Consider the following 13,299-nt stretch of genomic DNA (forward strand, 5'->3'; position numbering starts at 1 on the left):
TTCTTTCTGGACTCGTCACGCACACGACACATCTATATCTTATAATATTTAAAATGGTGTTACAATAAGCGATTAATATGTATTAACTTATTGTTCATGAAATCCAATGAAATACACAATATTTTTAACAAAAGATTGACGCATTTTAGCTTTTTGTTCTTTTGAATCGTAATTCGGTAATTCAATAAATTTAAATTTATGCATCGTATGCTTTCAATCCGAAAATAGAGAGTGATATGCAAAGCCATCGACGTGCTGACCATTAAAGAGTACCGATCTAAACGTGATAATTCGTAATTTCTAAATTATCATATATTTTCGACGCCTATTTCGAGCGTGTGATAGTATATATAATTATATACGAACGGCAATCACAGTTTGCGACCATGTTTATGGGTTATGATATTAATCAATTCAGAGATATTTAATTTTCATGAATCAATGCGACACACGGAGCAGCGTAACATATCACGTGTATCTCGCTCGGAGGTCGCCGAGCGAATACCGAAGTGATGACGTACAGTCAACCACCACGCCGAGCGGCGCGCTTGACGCTCCCCACCCCTCGTCGTTTAAATATCCTACTATTGTGTATGAAAAATATTCACGGTTTATTCATTTATTCATATTTTACATGATTTTTACAAACGGGTATCGTCGTACATTTCGCGCTTTGCTTTGTGGCATATCTGGTACTAGTTTAATCCTATATTACTTGCGCGGTTCTTTTTATAAATGTAATTAATAATTATTCGCGTGTATAAGGCATTTTTGATATTCTAACGGTACATTATGTCTCAATTTTCATTATACTTTTAATTATTTATATTTTCATTTATACTTAAACAAAGGTTGATAATATTCTATACATCCTTTATAAAAATAAATGCAAATTTTCTAAATATATATGCGAAACAATTTGAGCTCAGTTTTGGTTAAAAGTATTAAATATCTTGTTAATCATTATTTAATTTTTCAGCTAAAAGATTAATTTAAGACACTACTGTTGCTGCAAATTATTCTGTGTTTCAAAAACTCTTTAAACTCATATAATGCCGATTATGGTTCGATAAAATAACTGTTACGACTTATTTAAAATAAAAAATATTAAATAAGTTTTAGAAACTTATTTAAAATATAAAATCGTGGGGATCGGTAAAAAACTGATGAACGACTTACTTAAATAAAAAATATAAAATAGGAAACTTTTATTTAAAACGCTAAATAAGAAATAAGTCAGAAGAGTAGTTATTTAAAATAGTAGATACTAAATAACTTTTTCATATTTTTTATTTAACCCTTAGTACACATCTTAGTTTTACTACTCTTACTATATACACGCGTCATTCGTGTTCTGGATTAATTTTCATCACTTTTACAAGTATATAAAAATTATTAAATGATTTTTACATATATTTTGACATCTTTAGAAAGTATTTGTAAAGTTGTATATTTATAACGAATCGTATGCGGTCCTTATGTCATTCGACTATGACAGAAGAATGCTCAACTGTAGTTGGTTGGTTCTTGCATTCTGACCCAGTTCGAACCCTGGGTGGAAACTAGAGTCCCTCATACTACACCGTGTAGTACGAATTTTGCACTCATTTTATTTCTAAAAACCAAAATGAAAGCGCAATTTATCTCCGAGATCGGTTTCTTTCATCAATATATAACGTAAAATTGTTCTATTTGATAGCGATATTTCTTGTGAATTCTATCTTTTTAAAAAAGGTAAAAAAAGGCGCTAAGCATTCATGTTTCTCGAATAAAACCTAAGTATCCAACCTAATTAATAGTAGTTTTAATTTTTCTTCAAGGATATTTTTTTGAAAAGGTTTTCTTATTCCAACTCAAGTAATGGCAACTTTAATTCTCTGTCAAAAATTATTACTCTTCGAAAAAAATTAATGTATCAAATGAAAGATTAAAATCCAGATGCTACAATCTTAACTAATCAAATTCAATTGTACCAAATTAAAAAGCAAAACACAAATGGTACTGTCTCTTGTTATTTATACAAACTTACCTTTTTAAAAAAAAGGTATTATAAAAAAAGCGCTAAGAGTGCGTGCTTTTCGTAAAGAATCATTTGGACCGGTTTCGCCAACGCCAATTACTTAATTGGCCATGGAACTGACTAATCGTGTTTGCTGTTTAGTAGAATAAAACCCAGATGCTACAATCTTAACTAATCAAGTTAAATTCTATCAAATTAAAAAGTAAAACGCCTAGAGATATCTTTTGTTACTTAACACTAATGATATGTATCATTCGTATAAAAGATTTAATATCAACAATTGGCGCCAAGTTAAATTTCATGTAATTCGGATACCAAATTAAATAAATAACTTTAATGATATGTATTATTCGCATAAAAGATTTAATATCAACAACAAGCGCCAACTTAAATTCCATACCAAATTAAGTAAAGAATACAATTCATAATTGCTTTACCTTGTCCATTCAAGTGTTACCACAAAAAGTTGTAAAGTAGCCACGGCAATGTCGCTGCGCGTAGATGTGGTTGAAGTTTGGAGCGATTCTGGAGCGAAAATTAAAGATAAGCCTACAATTAAATAACAGACAATCGAAGATCACGCATATATACATGTGTCCAAAAATTTTCAATGTTTGTTCAGTGCGCGTAGCTTAGTGCTGGAGACACTACCAGTGATCAAACGTCAGGATGTTTCACAAATGGATGGTCACTCGAAGATTTTTATAGGAATTAGGTATGGATCGATGAATTAGAATAATTAGAGAATAATCACAAAATTATATTTTACTCTTCTGACAATGCATAAATTTTTATTTTATTATTTTTATCAGAAAATCTCTCTGCAAACGGATAAACTTTAAGCGTGTGAAAAACAGCTGTAGAAATGCTAATATATGGTAGAATTATTTCTATTAATGTGCTTGTTTGACTCATTTACTTAACATCGGAAATTATGCTTATGTAACGGAAATAAATCATGTGTTCACTGTGATCATATATGTGATTACTTATATGTAGACGTATTGTGGCTGTGTAGAGACTATTAAACTAAATGACTCGATTTTTACGCGCCGCTCTGAGTGAAATAATCACTGCGATTTGATCAGTGCGATTGTCTGTGGCAAACGACTTACATAAAATTATTACATCATCGACATAAGTATAATATTGTGACGAATACACAAGCAAAATTTATTCTGGAGATGTACGCGACGAAATCTGTTGTAACATCTATTCTAATCTTTTCTAGGAAATTGGAATAATATGCATAACTCCTATTAGATATTCTTAACTTATCTTCAACAAACGTATTTAAGAGAATTTAATATAATTTTTTCTATATTATAATTAGTATATGAATTTCTTTATTGCTTCTCAAATTTCAAGTTTTATAATGCAGCATATTTTCCATGAATGCGCTTGAAACTTTCTCCGTCACAGCGAAGTTTATTCGGCGTCCTTATACTTCGAGATATATATTATATTCAACAACTTGATTATCATAACAATATGAAACTTCGTAGGTCGAGAATACGACAAGAGATGCAATAACTTCAGTACGACATTGAGATGGTTAGACTTCTCAACGATCGATCGAGAGTATGCATCGAGAGTATGCATGAACTGTTTTACATCAGTGAATGAGACATAATTCATGATTTTGCAAAAATAGTATAGATAACAAAAGTTGAGATATAGAAAATATGTAATATTATAAAATTAATTGCAGATGTTTTAATGCATTCAGTCATAATTTTAATAATTTTCAAAACATAATTTAAACAATCTGTACACGATAAAATAGTTTTTACTTACATTAGAACAGTGCAAATATCTAAATGCTTATACATACAAAATCACATACAAAATCATAATTTTGATAATTTATAAAATGAAATTTTAATGATTAGCTGCTCGTTCAGCAAAAAAAATACCTTTGCACTCACAACGCACACACATACAACTGCTGAAAGATTTTTTAATAAGATTGGTTTGTACATTTAGATCTAGTGAACTATAAAGACAAAAGCAATCACATTAAAGAATTTTACAACAATTATAAAGCTGTTTCTCTGCTGACCATAGCTGTTCTTTGGCAATAAAGAAAATTGAAGCAATTGGATGTAAGGAGAGAGTAACAGAAGCGTGAACAAAGTTTGTAAAAAACGAAAATTTAATTCAATTTTACATTTCTTTTTTTTTCACAGAGATTTAATAAACTATTTAATTACACAAATGTCTTGATTATTTACACAATACATCCGGTATCGCTCGTTAAACACAATTTCGATATTATATGTATGTATATCATAAATATTTGAATTAATATAGCACATTAGGAAGAAAATGTTAACGATCTAATCCCTATATGTATATAAATATGACAAATATTTACATTACCAAAGCAAAATAATACAATGATTATAGTCGTCAGAACTTTGATTAGAAAATAAAATCAACTAGAAACAGAATTAATGAAAGTTAACCCTTACTGTACTAATATGGGTAACTAGTGACCGAGCGATTTCTGTTCGTGCAAGTTTCTTTGAGTCTTTCGGTAATTATAAATTATACTACATTTTATTATTTTTCAAAATAAAGAGTCAATATTTATTCTAGAAAGTTGAAAGTATGTTAGTGAATTTTTAGAGATTTTTTAAATTATTTTGAAGAGGCGAAAAAACGAAGAGATTTGAAGTGACCCTTGATGGTATGGATGAGGCACCAAACTGTAGATGGTACGGTAAGGGTTAAATAACAAGAAATGAATAGGAATATCATGATATTTAACTCTACTTTTAAACTAAAAAAGAAAAATATCTATCGAATGTAAATGTAAAATGTATAATTTATAAGATGCTTACGACTATTCTTGAAATGTTGAAACTATATTAAATATATTAAAATTGTCCTCAAATGCGTGGCTAATAAATAAACAATAAAAAAAATTGAGCATATGCCACACATTAGATCTTGTTAGTGAATAATATCATAAATATATTCGCATATAGAATTACAAATTGTAACAAGATCTAATGTGTGGCATATGCTCAATCTCTTTTATTGTTTAAATATATTAAATATATTCAAATCTAATGTAAATTTTTATTGTGTAAACAATTATAAGTTTTAAAAAATTCAGTTTTTTAATCAACGTTTAATCTATTTTTATCATAGACTTAAAAACTATAATTTATGTAATTACTACATTTAAAATAATCTTTAAAAAAGTAATAACCTTAATATTGCAGTCTTATATAATCTTATATGAATATTATTTGTATATAAGAAAACAATTTGTAAGATTGAAGAAAATTTCAAAAACTTATTAAAATTAGATTATAAAATATAAAAACTATATGAAATTGCATCATAAATTTAGTTTTAAAAACTTTTCTTGGTAGGATTACTTACATTAAAAAATTTACAAGCCGACAAAGTCTCACAATTTTCAAGTTAAAATCGCAAATGATAGAGAAAGAGAAAGCTATTATTTTTATAAGAATATTTTATAAGAAACTTTTAATCTATATATAGTGGCATTCATACGTATCATACATGTTTTACATAAAGTTCTTAAGAATGAATTCTTAAGAATTAAACGATATTGATTTTACACACACACACACACACACACACACACACGCGCAATATTTTTGAGCATTCATTTACGAAAGTTACATTTACAAAGTTATATTTATTTATCAAAATCTTGGTTTTTAACCTTTATACTTCATCTTTGTCAAAGAAAGCTGGATTTTCGCGAGTGTTCTGTGATTTGTAGGGACTTGACGAGTCTTTCTCAATGTTGTCATCGCTCTTACAATTAGCATCTTTGCAAATAGCGTCAGATGTAGACTTGGAAGGCACAGTAATAACCTCAGTGAGCTGCATTGCCATGGCAAATCTTAGCGCCTGAAATCAACAATTAAAATTACATGTATATTATATATATTAATTATATATGTGTATGTGTATGTGTATATATATATATATATATATATAGTATAATTATTTATTTGATATAAAAATTTTATTTGATGAAAACGTAATTATGCAAAATAATAGTTATTTTTTATTAAAAGTGTTCTTATAATTGCACTATAATAGGCAAAAGTAGTACCATGTTCAAGATGCGTTAATGCAATGGAGCAATCAACAAATTAATGACAAACAAAATTATGTAAGTACGCGAAACGCACGATGTATTTAATTGCATTCGTTTCTTTGATTCTGTCCTAATTCTGCATCTATTTAATAATATATGTAGTATCATGTACATAGTTGTAAACACCTATTTGCAACATTTGACGCGCAAATTGTTAACGTATTTAATATTTAATATTTTATGCAAAAATAGAATCGATGTTAAAATAAACAAACATTTCCGCGAATATACCGCGCGAGCATATTTTATTAAAATGCTAATTTTAATTTTTTAAAAGCTATTATTTGTGTGTGTTGAGTTTTCTAGCTGACCAAACAGATGTAATTTATTTTTAATGAATACGGATACTAGCTCAAGTAATTTTTTCATTTACCTCAAATTATAGAATTCAAACTGAGAGGTCATTGCGCCTGTTGCTGACGCGACAAAATTTGCGTATGAACGTTACATGGTGAATAACGAGTCGGTATAAACGCGTGTTTACCGCATGTTGCTTGTCACAAACATCATACGACGTAGTAATTATGCACGCGTCCTATATCAAATTAGAAACAATATAACATTTACCACTCATGATTAGCAAAATCTGCATAATGCATTGTGCAGGTCCAGATGCTCGTCGATTGCGTACGTTGTATTTATTATATATGCGATTATCGTGCGTTTTAATACAAAGTGCAAAATAAAATATATACATGCAAACAGATATTCTATTCTTAAACAGATAATATTGATTTAGATAGATTCTGAAAATAGGTTACAAAAAATTCAAAGTTTTCTTTGCAAATCCAATTGTTTGATCATAATATACCCATTTAAATTAATTACTATGTCATTTGAAATATCCTAATGCCATAGATTAATTATTGTCTTTGCGATTTCCGAAGTTTTGTGAATAATTCAAAATTCACGCTCTTAATAGACCTTTCGTGGTGATATGAAGAAGAATAGAATCATCAACCATGTCGAGGAATGTATCGACTGATGTACTTCCGACTTAGCGGCATCTATCTCCACTGTGTACGCCCGTTTGTAGCAACTGCTATCATCGCAAATCGCATCGATGATTGACAGAAAATGAATCAGCGCAATTCGATCTGGGGCCCTAATCTTGAACAAATATTGCATAATATTGAAAATAGCAATTCCATATACAATCGACCAATCACAATCGAGAAACTGTCTTTTTCGTGTGCGAAAATTATTCATGTGCTCAAGAATAGGGCCCCTGGAAACAACTTGATATCTGGTTTCGTATATCTATTTAATTGGCTACCTCATTATAGTACCACAGTGTGTCATTATACTATCACCAGCATGATATGCCGAATGGTCAAACATGAATAAATGAAATTGAAAGAGAGCAAGAAAAGTTATTTGATGGATCGCAAATAAATTGCGTGGACGAACGAACGCTCTATTTCTGTCAAATTTGCGTAATGCCCGTGATTTCATTTTTGATTGACGCTATGTATAATAAGATCGACGATCCTATTCACGTAACTCGCTTTTGCTTCTTCAGAAGATTGATCTTCCCTCGTTACATGTCAATATGAATACTAATTCTGATGTCCGACAGCGTAATAATGCGCGCGTCTGGAACTGTTCCGGTCTATTGGAATTTGTATCCGGTTGCCGCCGCAGAAAGGCAAATACGACTGCAGGTATTTTCGTTGCGTTGCTCAGAACATACGATTGTTTATAGAATCTTACGAGGAAACATTTCACGCGGCATTGACCAAGGCTGTTTTAGATTCATCGAAGTTCTCTAAAATTCTATAAAAGATCTGAATTTCATATCTTTTATTTCGTTCCATTTGTTCTTAACATTTTCTTCAATTTAATATTATATAATTCTAAATGATTAAGCAATATCTTTATTAAGACAAATGGAATTAAATTTATGACATTTTTTATGAGCTATATTTATATCAATTAAAATTTGAATATCTTTCTTATAATATTAATATTTTTTCTATGACAAATATAAATATAGATATAAATAGCATGTCTATGTAAATATATTTATATGTTACTATTTATATATAATTTGTATACAATTTCTGTATAAATAGGTTTCCAGCGAATGTAAACTGTATAAAAAATATCTGTTGTTACGACATGCAACTGACTTATCAAATAAAAAGTGATAAATAGCCCTGTGCAGTGCGCCATTTTATGTCCGTTAAATTAATTGCATTTCGTGAAAAAAGAGAGATAGCGAAATATAGTTTTAACGAAAAAAGTGGCGCAACGGAAATGTAGAAAGCGTTGCAATATGTCAGTAAAAGGTTAAAAGATGATAAAACCCGAATTGTATGCCATTTTTATAGTAAAGTGTAATTTTATAGTTTAAATATTTTATTCCGTTATACCGGGACCTGTTATAAAATTTTTAGTATCGCAACAGGAAGTAAGCGAATTTTGTAAACTTTTTTTATGCGACATCTACTTTGTTTCATTGCCCATTGGATATTTCCTATTTGATGACACCAGTTAACATAAAATGTTGTTCTTTGCTGCTTTCCGAATGTCAAGAAAGATAGAATGATATTTATGTCGACTTATGTCACTAAATGGAAAGCACTCATTCTAGTCACAAAATCGGCAACGATCAATCGAGAATCTCATTATTTTGCAATTTTGATCTGCGATTGACAAAACACAATTTTGCCTAGAGATTCCATTACCACGAAAAGATGGACGTAAAAGTAAAGAATGACAAAAATGAGCGAAAATTTGGAAAATGACAATCGCATAACAGTAAATTGTAACTATTAATTTTCAATATCCATCGCATTTTGAATGAATCGTAATTGTTCGTATATGTCTCGTCGGCATTTATTATTAAAAACGTATCTCGACATAATTTCTGGCTTTCTCGCATGTTAATCACATTAATGTAATTAGTGTGTCCGGTGAATACACCTAATATTCGAATAAATAAATAAAAAATGAATGAAAATACTCATTCGAATACACCTCTTTTTTATTCGTCAAGAAACAAATAAATACTTTTTCATTCTATTTGGATAAATATTTTTTAAATATAATTACGAATATTTTCGTTTCGTATTCACGTATTTACTCTGTATTATCTACACATTATAGCTTGCAAGCCTGCAAGAGAAAACAGAATCTATAAAAACAATAGCTACGATTATACCGCTCACTTAGCCACTTACAATGGATGTCCTTGTTTAATCTATAGATTAAACAAAGATATTTTATTGGAAATAAATAATATATCTCGGAATTTAATGTCCACAGACCATAATGAACGACGCGCCCAAGATATCTTATAACATGTTTATGAATTACTGTAATCGGAATTATATCGGAATATGTATGGCATTCTATCAAATAGATATTTATAAAAATTAAAAATATATTACTTTCTAAAATATTTTTCAAAATTTCTAAGTTTCCTTCATCAAATTTGAATATTACAATGACAAAAATTAATAAAATTCATTTTTCTTTTGTCATCAAAGTGACGGTTGTAATTAAGAGTAACGATTGCTTATTAGAGCTTTTTCTCAGTTTATATTTTATTTGAATGAATATGAATACTCGTTAAATATTCATAGTTTTTTTGTAAATAAATATTTTTTGAAAACCCAAACTTTTGAATGAATATATGATTACACTTTTTTTTATGTGAAAATTTTGAATAAATACAATTTGGAGCTCAATTACAATTTTTTGTATTCATTAGGCACACTACTTGTAATATCGCAAATTCTCTCGCTACAGCGTATCGTTCGGAGAGCGACAAAGCATGCAGTATAATGACAACAGTGCGAATCTGGTAACTACCTTCCGTCTATCTCTGCGAGCAGAATACAGCACCCAAATTATGTACGATGCCATTATGATAGCAGGTACGCACACCCCCGCTATAGTGGACGTACCCTGTAGAAACAGATGATGCAGTCCGAGCAACGTAAATGCGAGAGCCGTTCCACCCGCGACGTATCTTCCGGTACGACGATGATCCTCCTGACAACAGAAATATCACACGCACATATTTAATGAATGTTCCGTTACGCGCGAACGTTATCGCTGTTTTGCATTTCGAGGTCCAATGCGACTTCTATAAATCGTTATTTTTATTTGTTATGACACATCTCGTTGTTAAAGAAGATCGAAGTTATTAGAGAACTATCGATATTCAAACATTACCATTTTTAAACATGATTTGTCTCACGCAAATAGTATAAAGCAGCTGATATGAAAATTATTATTATTATCTTTTTTAGGAGAGTGAACGTTGTTTCTCAAAAAGCGCTGTTTTATTTGTTTTATTTCGTTCATAATTTTTTAACAGTATAAGAATATTGTACGAAAAAATTGGAAAGGTTTAAAAGCTTTAGTAGATTTTTCTCTATCAGTATTTTAATAAAAAAATTGTAAAAGTGCTTCTAATAACGTTCAAATGCTTCATATCGCGTTCGGCGGGCAATAAACAATTAACCGGCGAGTAACGAAGCGGATATGCGTCAGTTTCGCAGCAGATGTGCGGAATTAATTAAACCGCTTTAGGAAGGCACACATTTAGTTTAGAATTTATTTATTTAACAATTTTACAAGTAGCGTTGCGAGCGACCAGCGCAAAGGACAATCCAAGACACGCGAAGGGCGAGTATTCAATTTTGACGTGTCGAAGTATTAGATCCATTTTTATTCTCCCCGATGCACAATTTTTTCCATTTTTGTGCGCGTCAATTTCGCCTTTTTTAGCATATGATTGTTCACGTCCTGTCTCTTTTTTTTTACTAAATTGTGTAACCATAAATCTAGTAATCTATCGATACTCAAACATCTTGTTTCACTATCGTATTCAAATTGTATTTCCGTCGAAAGATGTACACAGAGAAAAATTTCTGGTTAAGAATGAACGAATCAGAAAATTATATCAATCAGAATTCTGGTTTTCTCAACTAGAATTATAATAGATTTAACTAGAAAATTTTAATTTGTCTAATTTTAATTAGAGAATTCTAATTAATGTAATTAGACTTTTTCCAATGCAGATATTATGTGCCGAATGCAAAATGGGCTAACATCCAACGAGTATTTTACTGTACACAAGCAGAAACGGTATATCATCGAGCTCTGGTATCATTCTCCACACTGTTAAATCTATATAGTGTCAAATTTAACCTAATGTGAGTCGCCACTGCTCCTACTAAATGTATCGTTATTTTTTACTAAAATGATAATTAAATTTGATACTATATAATGTTAAATTGATACTGTACAGTGTCAAATATAATCATTATTTTAATAAAAAATAATGATATTATTGAGTATAAGGAACAATTATAGACTCACATTAAATTAATTTGACCTTATAAAATTTAACAGTGCATAACAAAGAAACTTGCATATGTGATTAGGTATCTAAACATTTTGGCTCGTATTCAGAACGCGCTTTTATCTCTGAAATTCTACAATACGCATAACGTAAAGTATAGTATGTTAGCGCGTTAACATCGTTGTAAGCGCCTTCTAAATACGGGCCTCTACCTCAATCGACGATTTCACGCGATACCTGTCATGTAATTGTATAAGATGGTATTATGGTATATATATATATGTATATCTTTCCCAGCAGTTACCCTGTGTTATAAAATCACTGCGATATTCTTTCGGAAAACCAACCGGTTGTGAAAAAGTATTAAAGTCCCTCGACGAAACATTCGATGATCGAAGCGGCATGGCACTGACAGTAACATACAGTTTTTTCCACTATGCGAAAAAGCACTTTGTCACAAACGTGATTCAGTTTGATAATACTAGCAGTCTGTTGCCAAATTATAAGATAGTCTTTGCCCTTCTGACGAATTTTCGTCCACGATTATAAACGCATTCCTAACTATCAGGAATGAAAATAAAATTCAAGTTCCTATAAAATTGTCTCTCTGTTTCAAATTGGATGTTTAATACGCAAAGACTTAACCATACTTTTAATGTACTTGGCTTGAGGAATGCGAGATATATTACAGAAAGGTTCTTCCTTTCTGAGAGTAGTACCAAACGGGCGAAAGCTTGAAATTCCATTGTGAAATTTGTAAATATCTTTTTATTAAGATGAGCTTTATATCAAAGAAGCGACAACGTTTAATTAAATGTTACGCATAAAAGAGCACGTTAAATATAGTCATATAATTAAGAACCGTTACTTATTGAGTTTATATCTTAATTGATACAGTTCTATATATAAACTAATGAATAATTATCAGAATAAAAAGTCAATGTTATTAAAAAAAGAGTTAATAAAGTTTATTGCAAACATAAATATTATAAACTATATATTCAACTTTTTATATTAAATTTTCAACTATAAATTATTTTTTGTTGGACATTAATTAAAAATCAACAGAAATTTAAACACATTTATACAAAAATTACATATCAAGAGCATTTATAAAATACACTATAACAATAAATGTTTAACCGTTTTATTTTTTTTCTAATACGGTATGTTATTGAACAATTGCTACAACTAAAATCTTTAAATTCTTATTATGCTTATCATGCACAAATTGTGAATGCACCATAATTTTATTTATTTGTAGATTTATTAATGTTATTAGGGGATAATTAGAACGACCACGTTCGCACGCAGCATAGCCGCAGTTAAAAGCCGCGATTTATTACACGAAAAAGAAGCCACCGAAAGGTGGTCATTTCCACAAAATATACCATAAGGCAGGATAATTCACAATTAACCCAAATAAAGCATGATAAAATCGCACAATTATTACACCGTGGAAATTTCAAGCGTTTTCCGCTTTTTGGTAAAGATCCATCATTTTTCTAGCACTCGCACTGTAGATGTGTACAGTAGACACACAGTACACGATACGCACTGGAAAAAAAACTATTTTTCTAACTATTTACTAAAAAAAAACTCAAAATTTTAGCAAATATTTGTTTGAATAGTTATAAGTAAATATTTACTAAATGTTATAAATATATATTTTGTATAAAAACCATTAATTTGATTTAATTATGTATTTTATTGGGTAAATATTTCTTTACTGCAAGTAAATGTTTACTTAGTACTATTCAAAGTACATATGTATTAAAATTTAATAAATTTTTTTCAGTAATGTTAACA

At 29.8% G+C, this 13,299-nt stretch overlaps 1 protein-coding gene across 1 annotated transcript; it reads right to left on the bottom strand.

Annotated features, from left to right (window-relative positions):
• Positions 1 to 5,728: 5,728 nt before the first annotated feature.
• Positions 5,729 to 11,894, bottom strand: LOC108757531 (uncharacterized). The gene is made up of 3 exons (XM_018501979.1): positions 11,838 to 11,894; positions 9,990 to 10,172; positions 5,729 to 5,917 (listed from the first exon to the last, which is right to left on the bottom strand). Exons 1-3 carry the CDS (start codon positions 11,892 to 11,894, stop codon positions 5,729 to 5,731), a joined length of 429 nt encoding a protein of 142 aa, XP_018357481.1.
• Between the last annotated feature and the right edge of the window lie 1,405 nt (positions 11,895 to 13,299).

The sequence above is a fragment of the Trachymyrmex cornetzi genome, unplaced genomic scaffold, assembly GCF_001594075.2.
Source record: "Trachymyrmex cornetzi isolate Tcor2-1 unplaced genomic scaffold, Tcor1.1 scaffold1462, whole genome shotgun sequence".
Lineage (NCBI taxonomy): Eukaryota > Metazoa > Arthropoda > Insecta > Hymenoptera > Formicidae > Trachymyrmex > Trachymyrmex cornetzi.